The sequence below is a fragment of the Mobula birostris genome, chromosome X (genome assembly GCF_030028105.1).
Source record: "Mobula birostris isolate sMobBir1 chromosome X, sMobBir1.hap1, whole genome shotgun sequence".
In the NCBI taxonomy this organism is placed as follows: domain Eukaryota; kingdom Metazoa; phylum Chordata; class Chondrichthyes; order Myliobatiformes; family Myliobatidae; genus Mobula; species Mobula birostris.
Window position 1 is genome coordinate 40,034,571 of NC_092402.1, and position 22,410 is coordinate 40,056,980.

The 22,410-nt window shown below is 41.1% G+C and overlaps 1 protein-coding gene across 1 annotated transcript in view; it reads left to right on the plus strand.

The window, feature by feature from the left end:
* The window catches only part of vat1 (vesicle amine transport 1), a 40,586-nt gene extending 19,227 nt beyond the window's left edge, over window positions 1-21,359 (plus strand). Inside the window, exons 5-6 of the mRNA XM_072248706.1 lie at window positions 5,114-5,349; window positions 12,952-21,359. Coding sequence (XP_072104807.1) covers window positions 5,114-5,349; window positions 12,952-13,080 — 365 coding nt within the window. The 3' untranslated portion in view covers window positions 13,081-21,359. The remainder of the gene's footprint in view (window positions 1-5,113; window positions 5,350-12,951) is intronic.
* Window positions 21,360-22,410: the final 1,051 nt, after the last annotated feature.

Here is a 22,410-nt window from a genome sequence, read left to right on the forward strand (position 1 = left end):
AAAGCCTTGTAGTTGGGCAGGATGTTCACTGTAAAATGTCCAAGCTTGAACTTTAAACACGACAGGCTCTCGAAGAGGAGTAAACACAAATGTCTGCATTATTGGTGAGATGTCAAGTGTGGGCCCTGTTAACAAAACTATTGTATGATAAATGCCCACCACACTATTCTCTGCAGCTTCTACCATTCCCAAAGGGATCCTACCACTAAACATTGTTGCTAGCTGCCTAAGTGCTACACCTGCCCATACACCTCCTCCCTCACCTCCATTCAGGGCTCCAAACTGTCCTTCCAGGTGAGGCACACTTCACCTGTGAATCTGCTGGGCTTATCTATTGTGTCCAGTGCTCCCGATGCTGCCGCCTCTACATTGGTGAGACCCCTCACAAATTGGGGGACCACTTAATCGAGCACCTCCGCTTCAAACAGGACTTCCTGGTGGCCAAACATTTTAATTCAGATTCCCTTTCCAATGCGTTGGTCCATGGCCTGTTGTTGTGCCAAGATGAGGCCACCCTCTGGGTAGAGGAGCAACACCTTGTATTCCATCTGGGTACCCTCCAACTGGATAGCATGAATATTGATCTTTCTGTTAAATCCTTTTCTCTTTCTTCTCCCCCCCCCCCCCCCCCCCATTCCCCACTCTGACCTTTCACTACTTCTCACCTGCCTCTTACTTCCCCTGGGTCTCTCCTCTTTCTCTTCACTCACCCCCCCCCCCCCCAACCTTTCTCCTGTGGTCCACTCTCCTCTATCAGGTTTCTTCCTCTCCAGCCCTTTACTTTTCCCTCCCACCTGGCTTCCCCTTTCACCTTCTAGCTAGTCTCCTCTTCTCCCCACCCTCCCCCACACCTTTTTATTCTGGCACCCTTTCCCCCTCCCTTAGTCCTGAAGAAGGGTCTTGGCCTGAAACATCGACTGTCTGTAAATTCTGCTTGACCTAAATTCCTCCAGCATTTTGTGTGTGTGTCACTTTGGATTTCTGGTATCTGCAGACTTTCTTGTGTTTATGATAAGAAAAAAAGATTTAGTTTTGGTCTGTCTGCACTATTTTATGATTGGGTAATTTAAAGGTGGATGGCTAAAGCTACTTGAGGTAAAGAGAAGAGAATGTGTGTGGTTATTATCTGTAATGAGGCCCAGTACAAATGCAAACCCAGTTTTTCCTGACCAAGCAAATAGTATGGCACTTTACCAAACCACCAACTAATAAGTTCTCTTGCTGCATCTGGAGTTTCCTCTGCAGTGGTGTGTACAGGATGCCCTTGCTGTTGCTTAAGCCAACATTGACATGGGAGGGGAGTAAATAGAATTGTTCTTTTTTTAAAAAAAAAGCACTGTAATAGTAACAGGAAAAGCGTGCAGTCTCTGTGCTTGATTCTCCATAATTGCCAAAACCATTAAATCAAATGTTAGTGTGGAGAGAAATATTGTATGCAAACTGATCCAACCACAATACAAAGGAAAAATGTAACTCCTCCAGTTTGAAACTGAGCCAGGAAAATATTTCTCAGACAGCTGTATCTGACACCAAAATGTCTTGTGCAGTAAAATTGGGTTCAGTAGTTTAAGATACAGCAGTGTGCAAAAGTCTTGGGCACATGTGTATAGCTAGTTTGCACAGGTCTGTATTTGTCAACGTGGAGTGGAGAGAGTTTGCAAATCTGGTGGGAACAAATGATGTTGGGAAGGGTGAAGATGGTGTGCCACGGGAGTGGTGTGGGACAGGTGGCGGAGGAGGAGTGTTGGGGCATGAGTGCAGAAACACATCCAGTCCTGAGACACCCGGCAAGGTTTTTTGATTCCAAACAATTGGTTCATTGATCATAACAGAATGTCTCTCTGCTTCCTGCCTTTCCCCTGCCTTCCCCTTTCCCAGCAATGATTCCCCTCTCCCTGCCCCTTCCTGCTCTCAGTCCATAATAGAGACCCATATCAGAATCAAGTTTATCATCAGTCATGTCATGAAATTTTGTTTTTGTGGCTGTCGTACATAAAATTGCTGCAGTAGTGTCAAAGTCTTGGACACCTTGGCACACTATATCTTGCATAGTGCCATAGATTAAAAAAACCTTTTTAATGTTCAACAAAACTGAGAGCCATCTTTAAAATACAGGTGGGAGGGAAAGGAAATTTCTGATGGCCTTAATTTTTACTGTAATTAATTTGAGCTGTAAGGTCATAATGCAAATTTTGCGCTACCACTTTCAAAATGTACTGTTGCTCAACATGAGTAATGCAATGTACTTTTATCCCCGGTCACTTGGCGCTTTGCTTTCCATGGCCATCTGTTTTGCATCCAAGTTAGAATGTGACCTGCCTTCACTGAATCCCTGCCCCCTGATTCTATCACATTCTCCAGTTACTGAATCATAACTCTTGAAACCAAAGCAATTTAGTTCATGGTATAAACTGTACAGTCACCTAGTAATCTGATTCATTATCTATTTCTGAGTCCATTTTCCACTGCTTTGGCTGTCTGAATTTATTTTTAAGTATTTCAATTTGTAAGCCAAGTTGTATGCCCCTTCAAAAGAAGGCAAGCTGCTGTATTGATCTCTGGAAGTCCTTTGGGTTAAGGTATTCCTCAATGCTCTTGGCTATAGCACTTGGTGGTTTGAAACTAGTGATAAGGAAGAAACTGCAAAAATGTTTGCATATTGTATGTGACTGAGTGCTTTTGCCATGTGCCAATTGCCTGTCTTTGAGACCTTTTTTAAGAGGTGTAACCATCCTTGCCAAGTAATCCAATTGAATTTAAGTATCTGAAACTTCAGAGATAACAAGGTACTGACCTTAAAAACCTTCCTTCATTAAACTATCTGCTAAATTCACTTTGCACAGCAAGATTCCACAAACTGCAGAGTTTGTATGAGTGATGGCTCTTCTGAACTTCACAAGCTGGAAATGATTCAGTGCTGAGATATTTGGTGCTGTAAGTGTAAAGCTGGCTTCTTGCCAGAATGGCATTTAAATTCCTTACTAACTCCCATGGAGACAAACTGGAACCTGTAATGGCTCTTGGTTAAAATGCATCAGGCATAAATCGTCTTTTGAATTTTAAACAGATTGAAGGTTCCGATGGATAACTTAACCTGAGCTAACCTTGTGGCTAGTTCATGACACCCCTGGAATTGTTTAAGCGCGGGAAGAAATGCATGCCATGATCAATTGATTCAAAACTGAAGATCCATTTTGTGTCCTATCTTAAATTTGATGTATAAAGAATCATTATTTTTTCTAGCATCCTTTGAACTTGAAGCACTATGGCCAAAAGGTCAACTTGGGCCATTGTATCTCATCATCCCTTTTCTTCAATGTGACAGTGAACTGAATTTCAGTCCACTTGTAACACTGGAGTAGATGCTTGAATGGTTTCCTCATTTCTTGGCACAAGCCTGCAATCAACACATCTTAAGTTTGGCATTAAACTCTGGTTTTGAGCATGGTGTGAGGTGGTATTTATTTAATCCTCATGGTTTGAAATGTAGGCTAGGTCCAACAATCTAGAGTTCTTCAAATCTCTCCATATTACAAAGACATTGTTAAATTATTCTAGCATTAAATTTGTTGGCTTACCACAGATGTCTGTCTAGCTGACTTTGCATCTTGAGTGCAGGGAAGGGAATCTGCCGTCATTTTACAGTCTGACTCCGATACGGATTTGAATAAGTAAGTCTTATAGATGGGTTTATAAGATACTTAGTCATGGAGTCATCATTCTGAACAACTAGCAACTGTTTTAAAAATAAATTTAAATTAAAATTAAGAATGACCTTCCTAGCAACACAGTGATTGGGTAGTTAAAACTTGGAATAACAACAGTCTACCTTCAAAAGGTGGTTAAAAGTTTCCTTGGAGATGTTGGCAATATCAAATTTTAGATATCTGAATCGTCTATCCTTCCCAGTTAATATTGGCACTGGTGTAATCCTTTTCTCCCCAACCCCTATTTTACCCCGATCTATGCTATCTCTCATACTTGCCCTCACACTAGCAAACCACCAGGTATTCCTGACTGCTGAGATTGTGACCTCTCCCTCCACTGTTAATAACAAGATAATTTTTAAAAATGTATGAATGCAAAATAAAGATTATATTAGCTAAACATTTCCAGGATTGGAGAAGATATTTTTGCTGGCTGACCAAATCATTGTATTGCTTCACATCTTGAATGTAACTCCCAAGCAAAATATTGAGTGGGGGTCAACAGTACAACCTAAATGTTCAACTCCTGTGGGTCTTTGAATTGTTCATCTCCATGTTGCTCAACAGTACACAGGGTCAATGTTTATTCCCTTGCCTTTCTAAGCTATTTAAAGCCGAATTGATCCCCAGCCCTGGCACTTTGTGCATATGTGGTGGATGTTCCAAGCACAATTACTTGCAAATGAATCCAGTTTTGTAAAAGTGCAGTAATTGTTCCTTGACTCATTAATATGAGGAGAATGGCAAAGCGGAGGAGTAGAATAGTTTCTGGATTGTGGTATTTGTAGCAAGCAGACAAAGGCTGCTACATTGCAGACTGGGAAGAAATGTGGAGTGGTTTCTATTGCAATATTTACAACTGTTTTGTAACTTGCACATGCTCTGCTGGCAGTAACTTTAATTCATAGAGTAATACAATGTGGAAATGTGCCATTCAACCCTCTGTGCAAATGCTGGCCAGTGGGCAGCCTGCCATATTAACCTGATATTCCAGCACTTGGCCCATAACCTTTATGTTCCTTTTGCAATTTGGCTGCTCATCTCCACATGATTGCATTTGGGGACTTTGTGTGGGCAGTGTTCTCCAGTTACTCTTCACTTGAGGTGGGGGATAATAAATAATAGAAACCCTGATTCTCTCTCGCCCCTTGCCCTCTTAGTCTAATCTGCTTATGAGGTTTTGGTGTGATGGAGGGGAGCTGCTTCATTCTATTTTGCATAGTATGGTATGAGCCAGTTCATCCAGCTTTCAAATAGCAAGTAATATCTTGAAAGGGTGGAAGTATCTGGACATCAGCTGCAGACTGAGCAGAGTATTAGATGCCCACCACTTGTAGCAATGAACAACGCAACAAACCTTCATGTTTTGAATTCTAAATTAATTGCATTACTTCCTTTTGAACCAGGTGCTGCAAATCTAGTGACTGCACCGAAGCGCAGTCCGCTGATCGCGGCGAAGGTTTGGTGGCACAAGTTCAACATTGATGCCTTCCAGCTAATGAACAGCAACAAAGCTGTATGTGGCTTTCACCTGGGCCGCACAGACCCCGAGCAGGTTGCAGAAGTTGTTGGCAGGCTGATTTTGCTGTACAATGAAGGGAAAATCAAACCTAAAGTGGACTCTGTATGGTCATTCGAGCAGGTAAGCAAGTTCGTTACCATCTCCCTGGTTTCCTAACGTGGCCACTCCATTGGGGTGGCACAGTAGCATAGTGGTTAGAACAACACTTTACAGTATAGGTGACCCAGCTTCAATTTCCCTCACTGTCTGTAAGGAGTTCGTACAAAGTCCCTGTGACCATGTGGTTATCCCTGGGTGTTCGCTTCTTCCCACAGTCCAAAGACCCTATCAGTTGGTAGGCTAATTGGTTATTGTAAAGTTGTCTTGTCAGTAGGCTAGCATTAAATTGGGGATTACAAACAAACTATGCACATACAAAAAAGAGGAAAAATAATAATCAACGCACAGCAATAAATATTGAACGAGATGAGTCTTTGAAAGTGATGGGTTGAGTGAAGTTATCTCCTCTAGTTCAGGAATCTGGTGGCTGAGTGGTAATAATTGGTGCCTGCTTTATGATGGCAGCAAAGAGTATGTCCTTGGATGGTGGGGGTCCTTGATGGGTGTTGCTTTCCTGCGACAGTGCTGTGTAGATGTGCTTAATGGTGGGGAGGACTTTACCTGTGATGGACTGGGCTGTATCCACCACTTTCTGTGGTCTTTGCCATTCCTGGTGTTTTCATACCAGGCAGTGATAGAACCAGTCAATATACTCTGTCGCGCATCTGTCGAAGTTATAGATGTCATGCCCAATCTTCACAAACTGCTAATGAAGTAGGGACACTGCCATGCTTTCTTTGTAACTGCACTTGCGTGCTGGACCCAGGACAAGCCCTCCAAAAGAATGACGCTGGAATTTAAAGTTGCTGACCCTCCCCACTCCTCCCTTCCCCTAGCCCAATCTGACTCATGGACCTCTGGTTTCCTTTTGAAGTCAATAATTGTTTCCTTGGCCTTGCTGACATTGAATGAGTTTGTTGTTGTGGCCTCACTCAGCCAAATTTTCAATCTCCCTTCTAGACACTGATTCGTCACCACCTTTGATTCGGCCATTGACCGTGGTGTTGTCATCAAACTTAAATATGGCTTTGAATCTGTGCTTGGTCTCAATCATAAGTGTAGAGCAGGGGCTAAGCACAGTCTTGTGCTGATGGAGATGTTAATATGAACTGACTGGGGTCTGCAAGTGAGGCAATTGAGGATCCAGTTGCACAGAGGTATTGAGGCCTCGGACTTGAAGGTTACTGATTAGTTTCGGGGGGATGTTGGTATTGAACGCTGACCTATAGGCAATGAAGAGCATTTTCAGATATTTTTTAAAAGCTCTGTTCCAAGCCAGCAAGCATTTTGCTTCAAACATTTCATTGAATTGAACATTGGATCACAAAGGTGTGGAACTGGCTGTTTAAAATCCTGCTGTTTCTATTAACAAAAACCTGTGAAACCAAATGTTTTTGTTCAAAGGCACTCTAGTGGCCCTCCTCTAAGCTCTTACAGAAGTATGCATATTGTGTTGAGGACAAAATTGAGGCAGGAGACTTTTTTGTATGCATGATTCATTATACATAAAACATCAGAAGCAGTTTCTCAGCCTAATTGCATGACAAGAATAATTGGACTCCAGCAGATTTGGCAGTTTTTATGGCTATAACCTCCTAGAAACCTGCAGTTTTAAGAAATGTGAAGCATTTAGCTTCCTGTGAAACTTGTGCAGTTAGCAGTACACATTACTACTCATTGGGGATGTGGTAGAGGAGTCTGAAGACCCACTCAACATTTAAAAACAGCTTCCCCTCTGCCATCAGAATTTTTGTATGGTCTAAAAATGCTACCTCGCAATCTGCTTTTGGACTATTTGATTTGCCTTGCACTGTACCACTCACATTTTGTGACATATGATAATAAACCTGATTCTGACTTTTCTGAGCGTAGAATTTCTATTTATTTTCTGGAGCACATGGGCAGAATAGCCCTTGCTTGCCACCTTAACAACAGAAATCCAATCACTTCATATTGCTAGCATTTTTAACTTGCCCAGATACCATGATGGAATTTGGATAGCTTTGACAGGTTAGTTCCAGCACTTAAGTTCAGTAATTTCACCACTGCTGTTGTATCTTATTTTCTGTTAACTTTTTTTGGAGCCAGGTGCAGATTAACATGGAACAGAGATATTGGCACCAAGTGACAGTTCTACCTGTATACTTTCTGTATTCGGAGAAAGGATGTTTGCTGGCTGAAAATGCAATTTGTACACTTGTCTGCAGATTACAATTTGCTGGCTACAATAACCAGCCTGGTATAACTATTATAAGCTGTATTTTATTTCAATAGGAGGAACTTGAGGGAAATTTCCTTCTATTGTTGGATGCACTCTTTCTCTTCTCCTCCCCCCCCCCCCCCCCCTTGTAGCACATGCCTGTGTTGAAGATACTTGAGCATAAATCCAACATTGCAGAACTGAGGAAGAACTGCAGTTCGCGGTGTCTTTTCTGAGCGATCGAGACCCAGTCATGCATTGCAGATGTAAATGGCTCAGACTCCATTTCAGTTGGCTGGGGTTGTGGAGGGAATACTAAAGGTGGCTTTACAAAGCACTTGTTTATATGTTAGACCTTTACATCTCTGCTATTGTTGACATTGAAGTCCTCCATTTCCTCCTTTGTCCATGTGTCTCCAGTTCTGTTTGCTGCCTTTTAGTTTTTGTAGCAACCATCTCACCCCAGCAGGAAAGCAGTCTGAGCAGGGAGCTGAGGTGTTCTTGTACTGTGAACTAATGTAAGGTCACAAACCATTTGTCCTCAAAGGAAGCTAGTGTGGGAACAAGTTTGTGGAATAATTTCATGCTGTTTTTGGGAGGTATTCAATTTTCATTGATTTGGTGTCCCACTGAAAACCAAATGGAAGGGTGTTTTGTTTAGTGTGGTATCAAACTTGGTGTTACAGAACAAATAGTTGTCAGTTTTTGCAAAGGCACCTCTTCCTTGGCAGCGAGGAGTTGGGAGGAGCTGTGCATTGACGCCTTGGCAATCAGTAAGCCCTCTAATAAGCCTGTTTACTTCAAGTATGGAACAAATGCTTTGGGTCAGGACAGATGTTTTTAACACTTGGCAGTTGGAAGATGTAGTTTACTGATGTAAAACTCAGTGTGCAAACGATTGCATTTGGTGTTTAAGGTTTGTTTTCACTTGGAAGTTGCTACTAAAGTCTGTAGTTAGCTGACTGACAGGTTTGCAGGAGGGCTGGGGGAAGGTTTATTGATTAAATTGACATTGAGACATGTCCCCACTGTTGGCATTGAATCAATTGGGTATTTGTGTAATCAGGAAGTCACAGCAAGAGGAGATTAAATTGAGTTTTCTTATTTCCTGTGCCGCACCCCATCAGTTAGAAAAAGAAAGATGAGCGCTCAGGCCATTTAGCCCATTGAGTCTGCTAGCATTTCATTCTCCTGTCTTCACCCTGTAATGTTTTACACCCTTTCTAATCAACAACCTATCAACCTCTGCTTTAAATATTCCCATGGCCATTTGTGGTAATGAATTCCACAGATTCATCACCCTTTGGCTAAAGAAATTCCTCCTCATCTCTGTAGTGAAGGGATCTCCTTGTATTCTGAAGCTGTGGCCTCTGGTCCTAGACTCCATGTTGACTCTATCCTGGTCTTTAAATATTTGATAGCTTTCGATTGGGTTCTTCTCCCAAAAATTAATGCTAACATTGCATTTGTCTTCACAAGGACTCCCAAGTCCCTTTGCACCTCAGATTTCTGAATTTTCACTGTCTAGAAAATAGTCTGACTTTATTCCTTCTACCAAAGTGCATGACGATACACTTCCCTCGACTGTATTCTGTCTGCCACTTTGCCTATTCACACAATCTGTCCATGTCCTCCTGCAAACTCCCTGCTTCCTTAACACTACCTGCCCCTCCAGCTAGCTTAATATTGTCCATAAAATTGACCACAAAACCATCAATTCTGTCAAATTCATTGACATATAACTTTAAAAAGAAAATTCACTGACCCCTGTGGAACACTGGCAGCCAACCAGAATATGCTTCCTTTATTCCTACTCTTTGCATTTTCCTAGTTGGTCAATCTTCAACCTATGCACCAAATTGGCCCTTGGCTGACTATACTGGAAGTTCGACTGCAGTTTGTATGAAATTTCACTTTTTCTATTTTGTGAAAGGAATTGAACTTTGCTCTCGATCAGAGTTACATTCAGTACTTGTGTGTAGTCCAATGAGTATTATAAATGTAGAGCATGACCATCCAACCTTTGTATTCAATGCCCTATCCTATGAAGGCAAACATGCCAAATGTCCTCTTCACCTACCTACCCATATTACGGCTGTTGGGGAACCATGGCCTTGAGCCTGTTGACCGATATTTCTTAATGCCCTACCATTTACGGCTCATGTCCTGTCCCTATTTGACTTCTCAATGCTTGGTATGAAACTCCATCTGCCAGCACTTTACCCAACTTCCAATTTGATCGATGTTCTACTGTATCCTTGGACAATTTGTTATGCACACCACCAGTTTTCATATCATTAGCAAACTTACTAGTCATGCCTCCTATGTTCTCAGAAGTCATTTGTATTACAAAAAGTCCCAGCACCAGAATTCCATTGGAAAAGCATCCTTCCACTGTTACTGTCTCGTTACTGACCCAATCTTCAAGTTCCATTGGCTGACGTGCCTACCATGTGGGACATTCTCTAATGTCTTATTAGTTTTAATTAGTTTCTGTTCACAGCTTTCAAAAATGTTTAGCCACACAATTTCTTCTGCTTAATAAGGCTAAGTTGTTTCTGCCCGGATGCTGTAGTCTCCTTACCTGAGGTTCATGACCTGTTGTGAATATGGTCAGCTTAAAGCATTGGAAGCAATGGAACAAGTTGGTTTTAAGACTATTTGGATAAACTTTAATGAGCATCAAAATACTGTGGGTTTGATATTTTGTTCATCACTTCTCAATTTTATGACACAATGAAGTTTCATATTTGGTGTTGACCATTCATCAAATATTATAGCAATTTGAAATGTCAATCTTCTACAACACTGCCTATGTACTTCCAGCATTCTGTGCTATAGATCCCAATCATCTCTATTGCTATATCCTTTAAGGTGCTGGACTGTCCCAACGTGTTGCTTATTACACAACATTAACTTCAAGATCAACCTAGCCCTTCACTCCTAATGTAGCCCCCCCCCCATTTGTCTATCATCCATGCACCTATCTCAGTTCATTAAATGTCTCTAATGTATCTGCTTTTACCAGCACCCCATGCATTTCATACATGTGCCACTGAGGGAGGGAGAGAAATTTTCTGGTTAGCTGACAAAAATCAAATGTGACAATGATAATTTAATCTTTAGTTAAATGAGAGTCCTGTATTCTTGTGCTATTTGTATTAGATTATTTGACACTTCCTTTTCAGTGCAATGTTGCTTTCTTTGGTATCAATTGTGATTTTAAGAATAACCAAATCAATTTAATCTGTTAAATGGGTGTGGTCCTTAATATAGCACTCATCTTTGCCAATGAGTCTACCCTTAGCAGTTGCATACTAAGTGATCATTTTATGAAGTCTGATAATGAGCTCCCGTTGCACAATTGGGGAATGGGGATGTTTGAGCACAACTGTGTCCATGTCCAGAAGTTTTATTTGACTATCATGTGTGATGCTACACTGGGATAAAATCTAATCCTGCACTTGACAAATTGATTTCACAATTAGTCTCGGGCAACGCCAACATAAAATGTCTTGCTAATGGGTTTGCTGTAATCTGTTCCTCTTAAAGCACTACACTAAACATGTGGCCTCTGCAGAATGTATAATGATGTAATTGTAAATCAGACTGAACTACTTAATAACTACCATTTTATAAGATACTTTTGGAGTGGGTGACAATAGTATTAAGGTTAATAATGTTTGACTTGGTTTCCCAAATTCTGTTGTGTAGGATGCCATCAAGTGGTGACCTCAACCTGGAGACGCGAGAGGCTTCAGAAGCTGGAATTCTGAAGTAACACACAGCTGCAGGAGCTCGGTGGACCAGGCAGCATCTCATGGAAGCAAGTGAACAAATGCCCTGATGAAGGGTCTCTGCCCAAAACATCAACTGTTCATTTTTCTCCATGGATGCTGCCTGACCCACTTGAGTTTCTCCAGCATTTTGTGTGTTTATTGGTGGCTTCAAGGTTTCTGAGCAGATAAGCTGATCCATGTGCTTTTTTTTTAAAAAAAAAAGTGAATGTTAACTTTTCCAGATCTGGTCATAATTACTATTGTGCTAATAAAAGACTTTCCAGTGCACACTGTAGATATTGTCTAGCGAAAAGATTGCTTTGTACTTTTTAAATGGATATTCAAACTCAATTGTTTTTAATTGGGGGGAGTGCACTTTGGAATTGAATCAAATCAGGTTTATAATGGACATGTCATGACATGCTTTGTGGCAGCAGTGCAGTGTAAGACATTAAAAATTGCAATGGAAACTGCAGGAGAGGAATAGCAAGGTTGTGTTGATGGACCATTCAAAAATCTAATGGCAGAGGAGAAACTGTTCCTAAAACTTTGGCGTGTGCATGCGTCCGTGATGTCTTTTTCATGGCTTTTTACAAGGTGCGGGGAGAGAGAGAGAGAGAGAGAGACTGTGTGGCATGCCACTCCTCAGCCATTTTGCAGCATTTTTCCTAAAACATTTTTGTGTGAGTATCTTCAGGCTTCTGTACCTTCTCCCTGATGGTAGTAGTGAGAAGAGGGCATGTCCTGGACGGTGAGGGTCCATAGTGATGGATACTGCATCTTGAAGATGTCCTCCATGCTGGAGAGGCTTGTGCCCATGATGGAGCTGGTTGAGTCTACAACCCTCTGCAGTCTGTGGTTTTTTTTTCCCTTTTTTGTTCCTGTGCATTAGAGTCTCCATACCAGACAGTGGTCCAGCCAGTCAGAATACTGTCCATAAAATCTGTAGAGATTTGATATTGTATGTTTCTTTTAAGTGTTTGTAGTATTTATAATGACACAGTTTAAGGTTGATAAAATGCAAACTGTTAGAGGTTCAATTTTGCCTTCAAGTAATCCATTGTGCTATCGACTTTTAAGTTGCCATAATGGAGATGGGATTTTGCTGCTTGTTTACCCTTGTATGGTATTGAAGAATTTTGATGGTCCAAAGTGCCCTTTGCATCTGGTAATTTTCTCCATTTCTGCACTGGATTTAATTGAATCAACATTACACTTTGATATCAATGTGGGATTCCTCTGGCAGGATAGGGGGCAAGATGGCATTGTTTTGTACTGCCTTGTTTCAAGTGACCTAGTCCTTAAGCATCTACTTAGTAGATGGTGGCATTTTGAATTTTTTAAAAATTCTTGTTACTGCTGTAATGTTTTGAGAGCTGTGTGGTCTGAAGGAATGTTGCTACGTTTGGTTGTACAGTCAGATGACAAACTTGCACTTGACTTGACCTGCAGTTGTCACTTGAGGACAAACAACTATTTTTAACATGCTTCTCGTGGGTTAAATATTAGCACATCGGTAAAACTTGTTGCCTGGATGGCAAGAATTTTTTTTTTCTGCTAAAATGTTCGCTGTAGTCATCTTTAACCAGAATGAATTGGGTTTTGTGTGCCATTTCCTAAGTGTGAATTTTTCTTCCTCTGCAGATTGGTGATGCTATGAAGCATATGCAGGAGCACAAGAACATTGGAAAAATCATTCTGGTCCCTGAAGTCAAGACAACTGATGCCACAACAACTGATGCCACAACTGAAGCCAAAACAACTGAAAATTAAGTGTTTCTATAGGCAGAGGATAACCTCATGAATTAGCTAAAGTTCCTAACATTCATTTCTTTTGACCTGAAGGTAGATGTGATAGTTTGGCTAAAGTAGGGAAGTGATTCCTGACTGATTTACTCCTATAACCAGACTTGAGAGTTTGCTTGCTTGTGACACTGTTGTAATGTTAGTATTGTTCCCTTTATATTTTGCTACCCGCCACCCATGAAGTCCTGTCAGAAGCCTGGTAAATGCATAGGAAATTGACTTGCAGTAAACTGCATGTTGTCCTTTTCAGACCACTGCTATGAATTGTCTTTGTGGCCTTCCATGAAGTAACTAACTGATTTATGGTGTCTAACAAGCAGTTGGAGGCAAGGTCTTAGCTGTTTGCTGTGGACAGCATGCTTTGGGTAATGGTAAAAATCCTTCAAACCACTTTTAATGGCTTCAAATGGCTCTCCTCAAATGGTGCACTTGATGTATTATCTACAGCAGCCATCCCTTCCTACAGTTTAATATGAAACTTTTCCCCAACAAATTTTGTATAGAACCCTAAAACTGGAGAGATACGGACTTCATTCTCAGTTAGTAGTTTGAATCCATGGTTTAAGAATTTCCAAAGGTGCCAGTTGAGACAATTGTAGGGTTGTGTAATGTTCACGGCCAGTTGATTTGGGTTGACAGATAATTGAATAGTAAAATTCTGAGGAATGTTAAGTTCCTGTACTAAAGGTATCATTGAGGAAATGGAAGCCACTCAATTCTAAATGAGCTGCTTTCTCTTTGGGTTTCTACTGAAGCTGTTTGAGCTTTGTCAATTATAACTTAAGGAAATATTCTGCTGTTTTTGAAAAAGAATAGCTCCAAGTCCTACTCAGAACAAGCTAAAGCTCCCAACTCTTGCACAATGGGGATCTTCTTAAATGATCAAATCATAGAATATCTCCACTTTCCCAAAATATAACCTTGCCAAAGGCAACTTTCCTGTGTGTTGGTCTAATCTGGAATAACATCCAGGTTTAGTCTTTAGTTTGATGCCAAGGGTTTTAATCTGCTTCTGTGTTCAAATGTATGTGCAGTTATAACTAACTTGCCAGGTTTATACTCTAGTTTGGCATGGCTACTGTTTAAAATGGATTCCATTTATTTTCTCTAGTTAGAAAATATTAAACTAACACCCCTTTATCCTTCTCCACCCCCCCACCCACACCTCAGCAGTATAAGGCACACTGAGGGAAGCATGGAGCCATTGACTTGCACCCTCTAATCTAGTTCCATATTTGCAATCTGAGCTTCACTGTCAAAACCTTAAACCTACGAGTCCTAAAAGTGGATCTATTCTGAAATGGTCTGACCACTTCTATCTCTATGCGTTGCCTCATGTAGGAGAAAATGATCTTTTGAAGTCAAATACAAATCTGCTGCAGACACCCAGGATTAACATTTTTTTAAAAGAATTAATAATGTAAGCCAAAGCTGATGCACTGAATTTGATTCACTGAAACCAATATGAGTTATTCCATATTCAAGTAGCTTTCCAGTTGCAGCAAAATGTTGCATGATTTTATGGGGCTGAAGCTCTGTCCAACTCGTATACACCACCTCAAGCATGAAGTGCTGTAGGTTTGCAGTAGTACTAGCAACTTTACCTTGCTTCTGTGCTTCAAAATGGAGTACCATTTTATTGCTGCACCAGAGCTGATAACTTGTCTTAACTTTTGGGTAAAACATAGATGACATCTGGACATTATAAGCTCCATCTTCTGAATAAAGTTGTAAGATTTTCCACAGCTCCCAGCTGATTTCACTTGAGCATTCCTTAGTTCTATTAAGGACAATTGAGTCTTAGTAACCAGGTCTGATTTTTGTGCTTTTGTTTGAGATTCGGGTATTCATGTCTGGGGTTTTTTTTTTCCACTAATGGTGCCATATATCTGGGGCAACAAACCCATGTAGTTCTGCCTATCAAATCGTAGTTGCCAGCCAAACCAGAATACAAAACCAGTGCCTTGAATTCTCATTTTGTTAAATTCTTTCTCCTTTCTCCTTGGATATTTCTGCAGATATTAATTCAGATTTCAAGGTGAATGTCTGTTTTTAAATATAGAAAGTGATTTTTTTTAAATAAATTGGTTGTAGTGTTAGCCTCTTCCAGACATGACTTGAGTTTGTGGTACTGGGAAGCCACGTGGCTGGGAATAACACACACGAGAGACGGAGAGGTGTGGAACAAACGTGCTGCTGTTTATTTTGCTTGTACATCTACCCAGCATGCCCCCTCACATTACGTTCAGTATGTAACACGGTGCAGACTTGATGTGCTGAATACAATTTGCTTCCCTAAATGCCTTGAACTCTTCAGATGGAGTTGTGGGCCATTGTCACTTATAAGCTGAGGAAGTCCAAGCTGGCTAAAGGGGGTGGGGGGGGGGGGTGAAAAACAAGTTCATCTTTCAGATGTAGTGCTATTCATGATGGCAGCCTCAGGCCATTTGCGGTGTGCATCTACTACAACTGAGAACATGTAGCCTTCTACAGGTTCTGCAAAATCTGTGACTCTTCTGCCATGGTTCTTCAGGCCATTCCCATGGATGCCAAGGAGCAAGTTGAGAAACATTTCTCACTCGCTGACAATGTGGGCATGCTTTGGCCTTTTCATTGGTTACATCGTGTCCTGGCCACCAGAAGTAGCAGTGTGCAGTTTCTTTCATGTAGACTACACCACAATGCCTGCGTGTAGTTCATCAAGCTGTGCTTTCTTAACGGTGGAGGAGTGACAACGCAGCGGCCCAATTGTAAACATCCTGCTTGAACAGTGAGCTCCTTCCATCGAGCCTGCTAAGGTTCCAATTCTATGGTTGGCCCTCCTTTCCATGTGAGTTACCATGTCCAGCACTTGTGTAGAACAGAGTCAGTACGTGTGTGCTTCTGGATGTGCCACAGTTATCGGAGTTGTAGATACATCCTTCAAGTAAAAGACCTCTTTTGTGGATGGCTCTGGAGCTGTAACAGCGAAGGGGAGTCTGGATAGTCCATCAGCATTCGGATGCTGCTCAGACCTCCTCTACCTTGTATCATACTGTTGTGCAGATAGTGACAGAGCCCGACATTGCATTCGATTAGCAGCCAGGGAAGGAAGGCCCAACATGTGGACCAAAAATTGACGTCACGGAGCGATCTGTCAGTACTGTAAATTGTCGATCAAAGAGGAATTGATGGAATTTCTTAACTCCAAAGACCATTGCGAGTTCTTCCTGCTCAATCTGGGCATAGTGGCTTTCTGCCTTGCTTAATATCCTTGATGTGAAAGCCATTGGACGCTTTTCACCTGCAGGCATGATGTGTGAGATAACTACCCCCACACCGTAGGGTGATGAGTCACAGACCAACTGTATGGGCAATGACTGATTGAAGTGTGTAAGTGCTTCAGATTGTGACAAAGTTAACTTGACCCTTTCTAGAAGCCTCTTCATGGTGGTCTGTCCACTGCCAGTGTGTTGATTTATTAGATGTCTATGACCTGCTTTCAGCATGCTAGCTAGGTTAGGAACAAACTTTGCATAGTATGTTAGTAGTCTTAAGAAAGATCTTAATTGACTTGTGTGGTGATGGAATCTCCACGATTTCCTTCCCCTTTGGTGCCTTGTGAAGCCATGGGCTGTTGATCACATGGCCCAAATATTCAATCGACGGTTCAAAGGACTCGTGCTTTTCCTTCTGGACCCTTAGTCCACATTCCTTGAGTCTTTGTAGTGCAGCATCCAAGTTTTGTAGGTGCTGGAGTTCATTTTTCCCAGTAAGGAGCAAGTCAACCAAATATCATTGTACCGCTGTCAACCCACTCAGGATCTGGTCCATCGCTCGCTGGAAAAGTGCAGAAGCCCAGGTGATGCCAAACAATCCCTTTTTAGGACAGGAACCACTGGAGTTGTCTACTTACTTACACTGGTTCCAATACCTTATTCTAGACCAGTCTTTCTAATTCAGTCTCTATCTTTGATTTGAGGACATATGGAACAGGTCTTGTCTTCAGGCATTTGGGTGTTGTGTCGGGCTTAACAGCCAGCTTAACGATGATTCCTTTCATACTGCCCAGCTCTCCGTTGAATGCTTCTGCATATTTCTTCAAAACCTCTTGTAGGCCAGCACTCCCACCAATCAAGTGCACTTTGTGCCAGTTGAGTTTGAGTTGCTCCATCCACGAGTGGCCCAGAAACACAGGATAATGACCTTTAACAATGTACAGTGGATGTTTCTTCTCATTAATCTCCACTGTAACATGTACCACTCCCCACACTGGAACAGCCTCACCAGTGAAAGCCTTTAAAGTCAACCTTGCCCCTTCTGGGGTGAGATGCTGCAATTTCTCCTTGTAAGCTGCCTCTGACACCAGTGATACTGCAGCACCTGTGTCCACCTGCATCCTCACTGTGGCCCCGTCCAACCGCAGGGTCACCCAAAAGACATTGTTGTGCCCTGAAACAGATAAAATATGCAAAGCCTTTTCAACCACAGAGCGAGGGTCACTCAGTCCATCCTCAGTATGTTCCATCTTGGTTACATGTTACTCCTTTTTTTTCCAAATGTCAGTTCTCTTTATTAGTCTTTAATTGACTTTTTACTTTTACAGGTGTTCAATGTCACTTTGCCTCAGCTTTGGCAATCTAAATCCTTATACCAGCATTCTTTGCTGGCTACCCAGTTGTGCCATAACGGTAATATTGTTTGCCAATAGGTGTCAGTAGAAACTTTATGTACTTGGGAAGATGCGCTTAATAGCTGTGCTGCTTTAGCTGCCATCTCCACAGATGTACTGACCTCAATTGCCTTTGTAATGTTAGTCTGTCTTCTGTAAGCAAACACTTCTGTGGTTTGCGTAGTGAGGCAATTCAATCTATCATAAAGCATGTCATTCAGTGACAGCCCAAAATCAGTGTTCTGACAATTGCTTCAGCACCACCATAAACTATGAAATAGACTTGCCTTCCTCTGATTCCTTATGAAATCTAAACCTCAGTGATGATCAAAGGTTTAGGTGAATTGTGGCCCTTTAACTATGTCCTCATAAGACTTACTGCCAGGCCTAGTAGGCCACATGAGACTGCATAATAAATTAAAAGCTTTTGCATCCATCAGTCAGAAATGTTGGAACACAAATATCTGAAATTGGATTTGCCGGTGCAGAATATTTAAATCTTTCAGTATATGAACTCCATTACTCTGTCATTTTCATCATACAACCCCATACTTCCAAACATTTTTGGCATTTTCAAACAATCACGTTAACTTTTCTGGAACTAGTCTTGCCCATCTTTCTTTATTTCTTTCTCTCTCCCCCTCATTTGTTTTGCTTTAAGTATCCAGTTCCTTCACTTGCCGCACTCCCTGTGGCTGCTTTTTTATGTGTCTTTTTGCTTAGCCACATCACACAGCGATACACTGCCAGAGTTGCACACAGACTTTTCGTGCCAAAGGGAACAAAACAACAAATATCACACGAGGGCTTGTCACTTTTTGTCTCCAGTTGTTTTTGTGGTACTGGGAAGCTATGTCACCATGAATAACCTACGAGAGACAGAAATCTGTGGAACAAACGTGATAGAGAATGGCAACCTTTTGTGTGCAGTTCAAATTCTTTTGTGCGCCAGTAGTAAAAGATACCCGCATGCACACATCTTAGAGGGAACATTGAAAGGTGTTTGTCTAAATTGTATTCTGCTTATAATTTGGGCTACACTAATGGTAACCAAACTTTCAATCCAACAGTGCAATGTGGATTTCAAAAATCCATTGTGTTCTATTCATTTTTTTAAAAAAAACACAACTAATCTACCTGTGGACTCTCAGATACTTGTCTCTGTTTGGGAGAGGGGGAAATAAATTTGAAACAACAAATTAAGTCCCTCTGTATCTTTTGTCCCATCTCGCTCTTGGCAGAGATCTTTGAGAACACAAACTTCACTGGGGTTGTCTGTTGTCATTGTGGCCACCTTTTTAGCCCTTCAATGATGTGGAATGGAAATTCTGTAGAAAAATGGTTTAAATCCTGAGATTTTCTGTTGTCAAATGTGATCTGCAAGGTCTACAATCTTGCATAATAACTTGGGACCAAAGAGCTGAAAGAATCTCATTACCCATGTGGACAAACAATCCTTTGCCTTGTGTATAAATACCAAGTTAGAGTTGACGCATGCACGTGAGCCAAAGAGGCATCTTGTTTGCTGCCCCATGGAACAGTTTTGTTGACGATGTAATTGCAGACTTTGCTAGCAAACTGCAAATCTTCTGATAATCATACTTCAACTAAAATACTTGTATTGTTATTGGCTATTGTACTTCTGATGCAATTCCTGTAAGATTCCTCCATCCTGTGTTACTCCTTAGTGTTGGGTTGATTGAGAACCATTCCATTTTTGAAAGGTGTTGCCTTGCACTGTCCAATCTGGAGATTACACTTGGCACTATCTATTTTGCAGATGGTATAATGGTTTTGCTTCTAGCTCTTGCATTTGAGAGAAGTTTGTGGGGAAGAATATTTGTTCTCCCAGGTAAGAGAAAAGATGATCAGCAAGATTTCTGCTTCTGTGCTAGAAACTAGTTGGGCAAATTTGCAGGTTTCTGCAGTCAGAGCTTCACTTCCCAGTTCCACCCCTGTCTCCAAGAATAATTAACGTGGAATAAACAATTGAAGCTAGATGGATTTGTGATCTATTCATCTGTCCACCAAGATGGTGTTTGAAAATTCACCTAATACATTTCCTTATTTAAAACTGAGCCTGAGCTACAGCTCTGAACTATTGTCTTCTATCTTGGAAAATGTGCCAATGACTTAAAGCCAAGGGACCAATAGTTTTAGATATGACTGGAATATGATGTGATTTTAATGTATCCAGTTAAGTAGTTGATGTCAAAGGAAAGGATTATGAAGGACATTCCAATGGAACTCTCCATTTTGTCTGGATTTTAAAGAGTGGATTCAGCCTTAATATGGCTTAAAACCTGCCTTTGATTTACAGTTGCAAATCCTTTGTTCACATACACCTAGGGTGCTGAGGGTCTTCAGGTAATTCATTCTAAAACTATGAAGACAATAACTTTGGAAAGAATTTCAGCTGAGCATTTAATGGAAAAGCATTCCTTTTTGAAGTAGGAAGCCTTAAACTGTAAGTAGAGGCATATTTTCTTGAATGAGGCATTTAAGCTCACATTTGAAGTTGAGTAGGCTTGTTTACATCTAGTCTTTTCCAAATTCATTGCCTAGTGAAAGTTTTTTTTGAAGTGAGTTGATCCAATGGTTCAACTAGAGCTGCTAATGAGGACTAAACCTTTGTCCTTGTGACAGTAATCAAATATTAGAGGTGCTAGTTATGTCCTGAGGACCTACTCTGTGAGGTTCTGCTACTGAAATTCTACCAAGAGGCAAGTATCCTTTGGCAATTTGCCAAAATCTTTAAGGAAAACATGTAAATCTATTACTTGGTGCTGTTGGGTATAATGGTCTCAAGAGGCATTCCTCTGCATCTCTTCTTCCCTCCCCTGCCTTGCAAACTCTGCTTACCAAATGGGGAAAGGAGTAGTGATCTGAGATTCAACCAGCTTCAAATGTTAGCTGTTTAGCATAGTTTTGGCAGTAATATTGTAAATTCAACTGTAAAATTGCAGAAAAGATTTGTGCAATCCTGTTGGCCTGGCCCTTGACTGGCTAGTTGATAGTGCATCTTGAAGTGTTGTTTTCCAGTTTTAAAAATTGCTGAGAAACGAGCAGTTAGCTCTACACAACAGGATGATTCTGTTGATAACATTTGCAGTATAATGGTTTTTCCAGAGAATATGCAACAATGATGTTGTCTGGCTTTAAAATGCGCTATTACCTAATGATATTTGCTGGCATGAATTTGAAGGAATTTAATGGTGGATATTAACTTCCATTTTAAATGCTGATTGGATGATAACACTTGATTAGAAAAAGGGACAAGTTTTATTCCAAATGTTAAACAGTAAACTTGTTCAGGGCTGAGCATCTCAACTGCAGCTTGTAAGAAGAGTTCATTTAGAAATGCTCAAAGGTCTTGCAACTGTAAATTTGTTAAAGGTAAGAATAGTTTTTTTTTGGGGGGGTGGGGGAATGAACAGGTCAAATGTTAACTGCTTGATTTAATCTCATCAAACCTGCTTTTGTACATGTGAGGCAGCTGCTGTTTAGATGGATTCTACAATGAAATGTAATGCTGTTTATGCCAGGTATTACCATATGCCTTAAATGTTTAATAAAATGCATACTGATTACTCTGGATTGCTGTAGTTTTTCTATATGCAAGTGCTGGTCTCTTGTGGTTTCTGATTCCCTGCCTTCTCTATTGCAAATGGATTTAAACTGTATTAAACTTCGTGTGAACACTGCATTGAGTTGTTTACAAAAATCTACAAATTGCTGGGCATCTAATATGCAATGGGAATGAAAATTGGCCACAGTCCTTGGCCTGTTCTCAAATCTGTGCAGCAGGGTTCACTTTGACATTGCAACATAACTCACTGTTATAAGTATTGAATTAGTTGCAAACTGCTTTCTAGTACAGTTGCTTTCAAATGAAACTGAACTTGCATGAGTTAGTTTCCAAACTTGAAAGGAATTTGGGTGTGCTATAATTTTACCACTGCTGCTTGACCTTGGAAAAACATTTCCCTACCTTTTTTAAAAAATCTATGCTGAACTATTGACTAGGCTGTAGGACATCTGGCAAGAAATGGTACTTTTGATCACTGATCTTTTTCATTAGGACTATGGAAATGAGACATTTTGTTGCATAAGTTTTTTTTTAAAGGGGTGTGGGTGGGGGGGAAAGTTGTGTGTGGTAATGGATAGGATGGTACTGAGGGTGGTGATCATCTGCCTGGAAGGAGCAAGTAGACAAATCTTCAAGTGGTTGGAACGGAGTAGGGGGAGGCTCTATGATAAGACGAGCAGAGTTGATGGATTACTGTCGGAAACCAATAATATTCTGGTTTACCCTTCCAGCATGACATTGCAGTCAAAGCAACACCTGTCCCCGTTTAGGTTATCGCGTGATCCAACTACTTCCCATGGAAGCTCTACTGCTTTGCTTCTGATTTGGTCTCCTGTGCATTTGTTTGTTCATTATGTGCTGTGGCATGATGTGGGTGATCCAGGACCATGATTGGTCTAGGCAGAATTTTCTACAGAAGTGCCTTGCCATTGCCTGCTTCCAGGTAGTGTCTTTACAAGATGAGTGACCTTGGCCATTACCAATACTCTTCAGTGATTGCCTGCCATCAGCAGTTGCATAACCAGGACTTGTGATATGTACCATCTAATCCCATAGC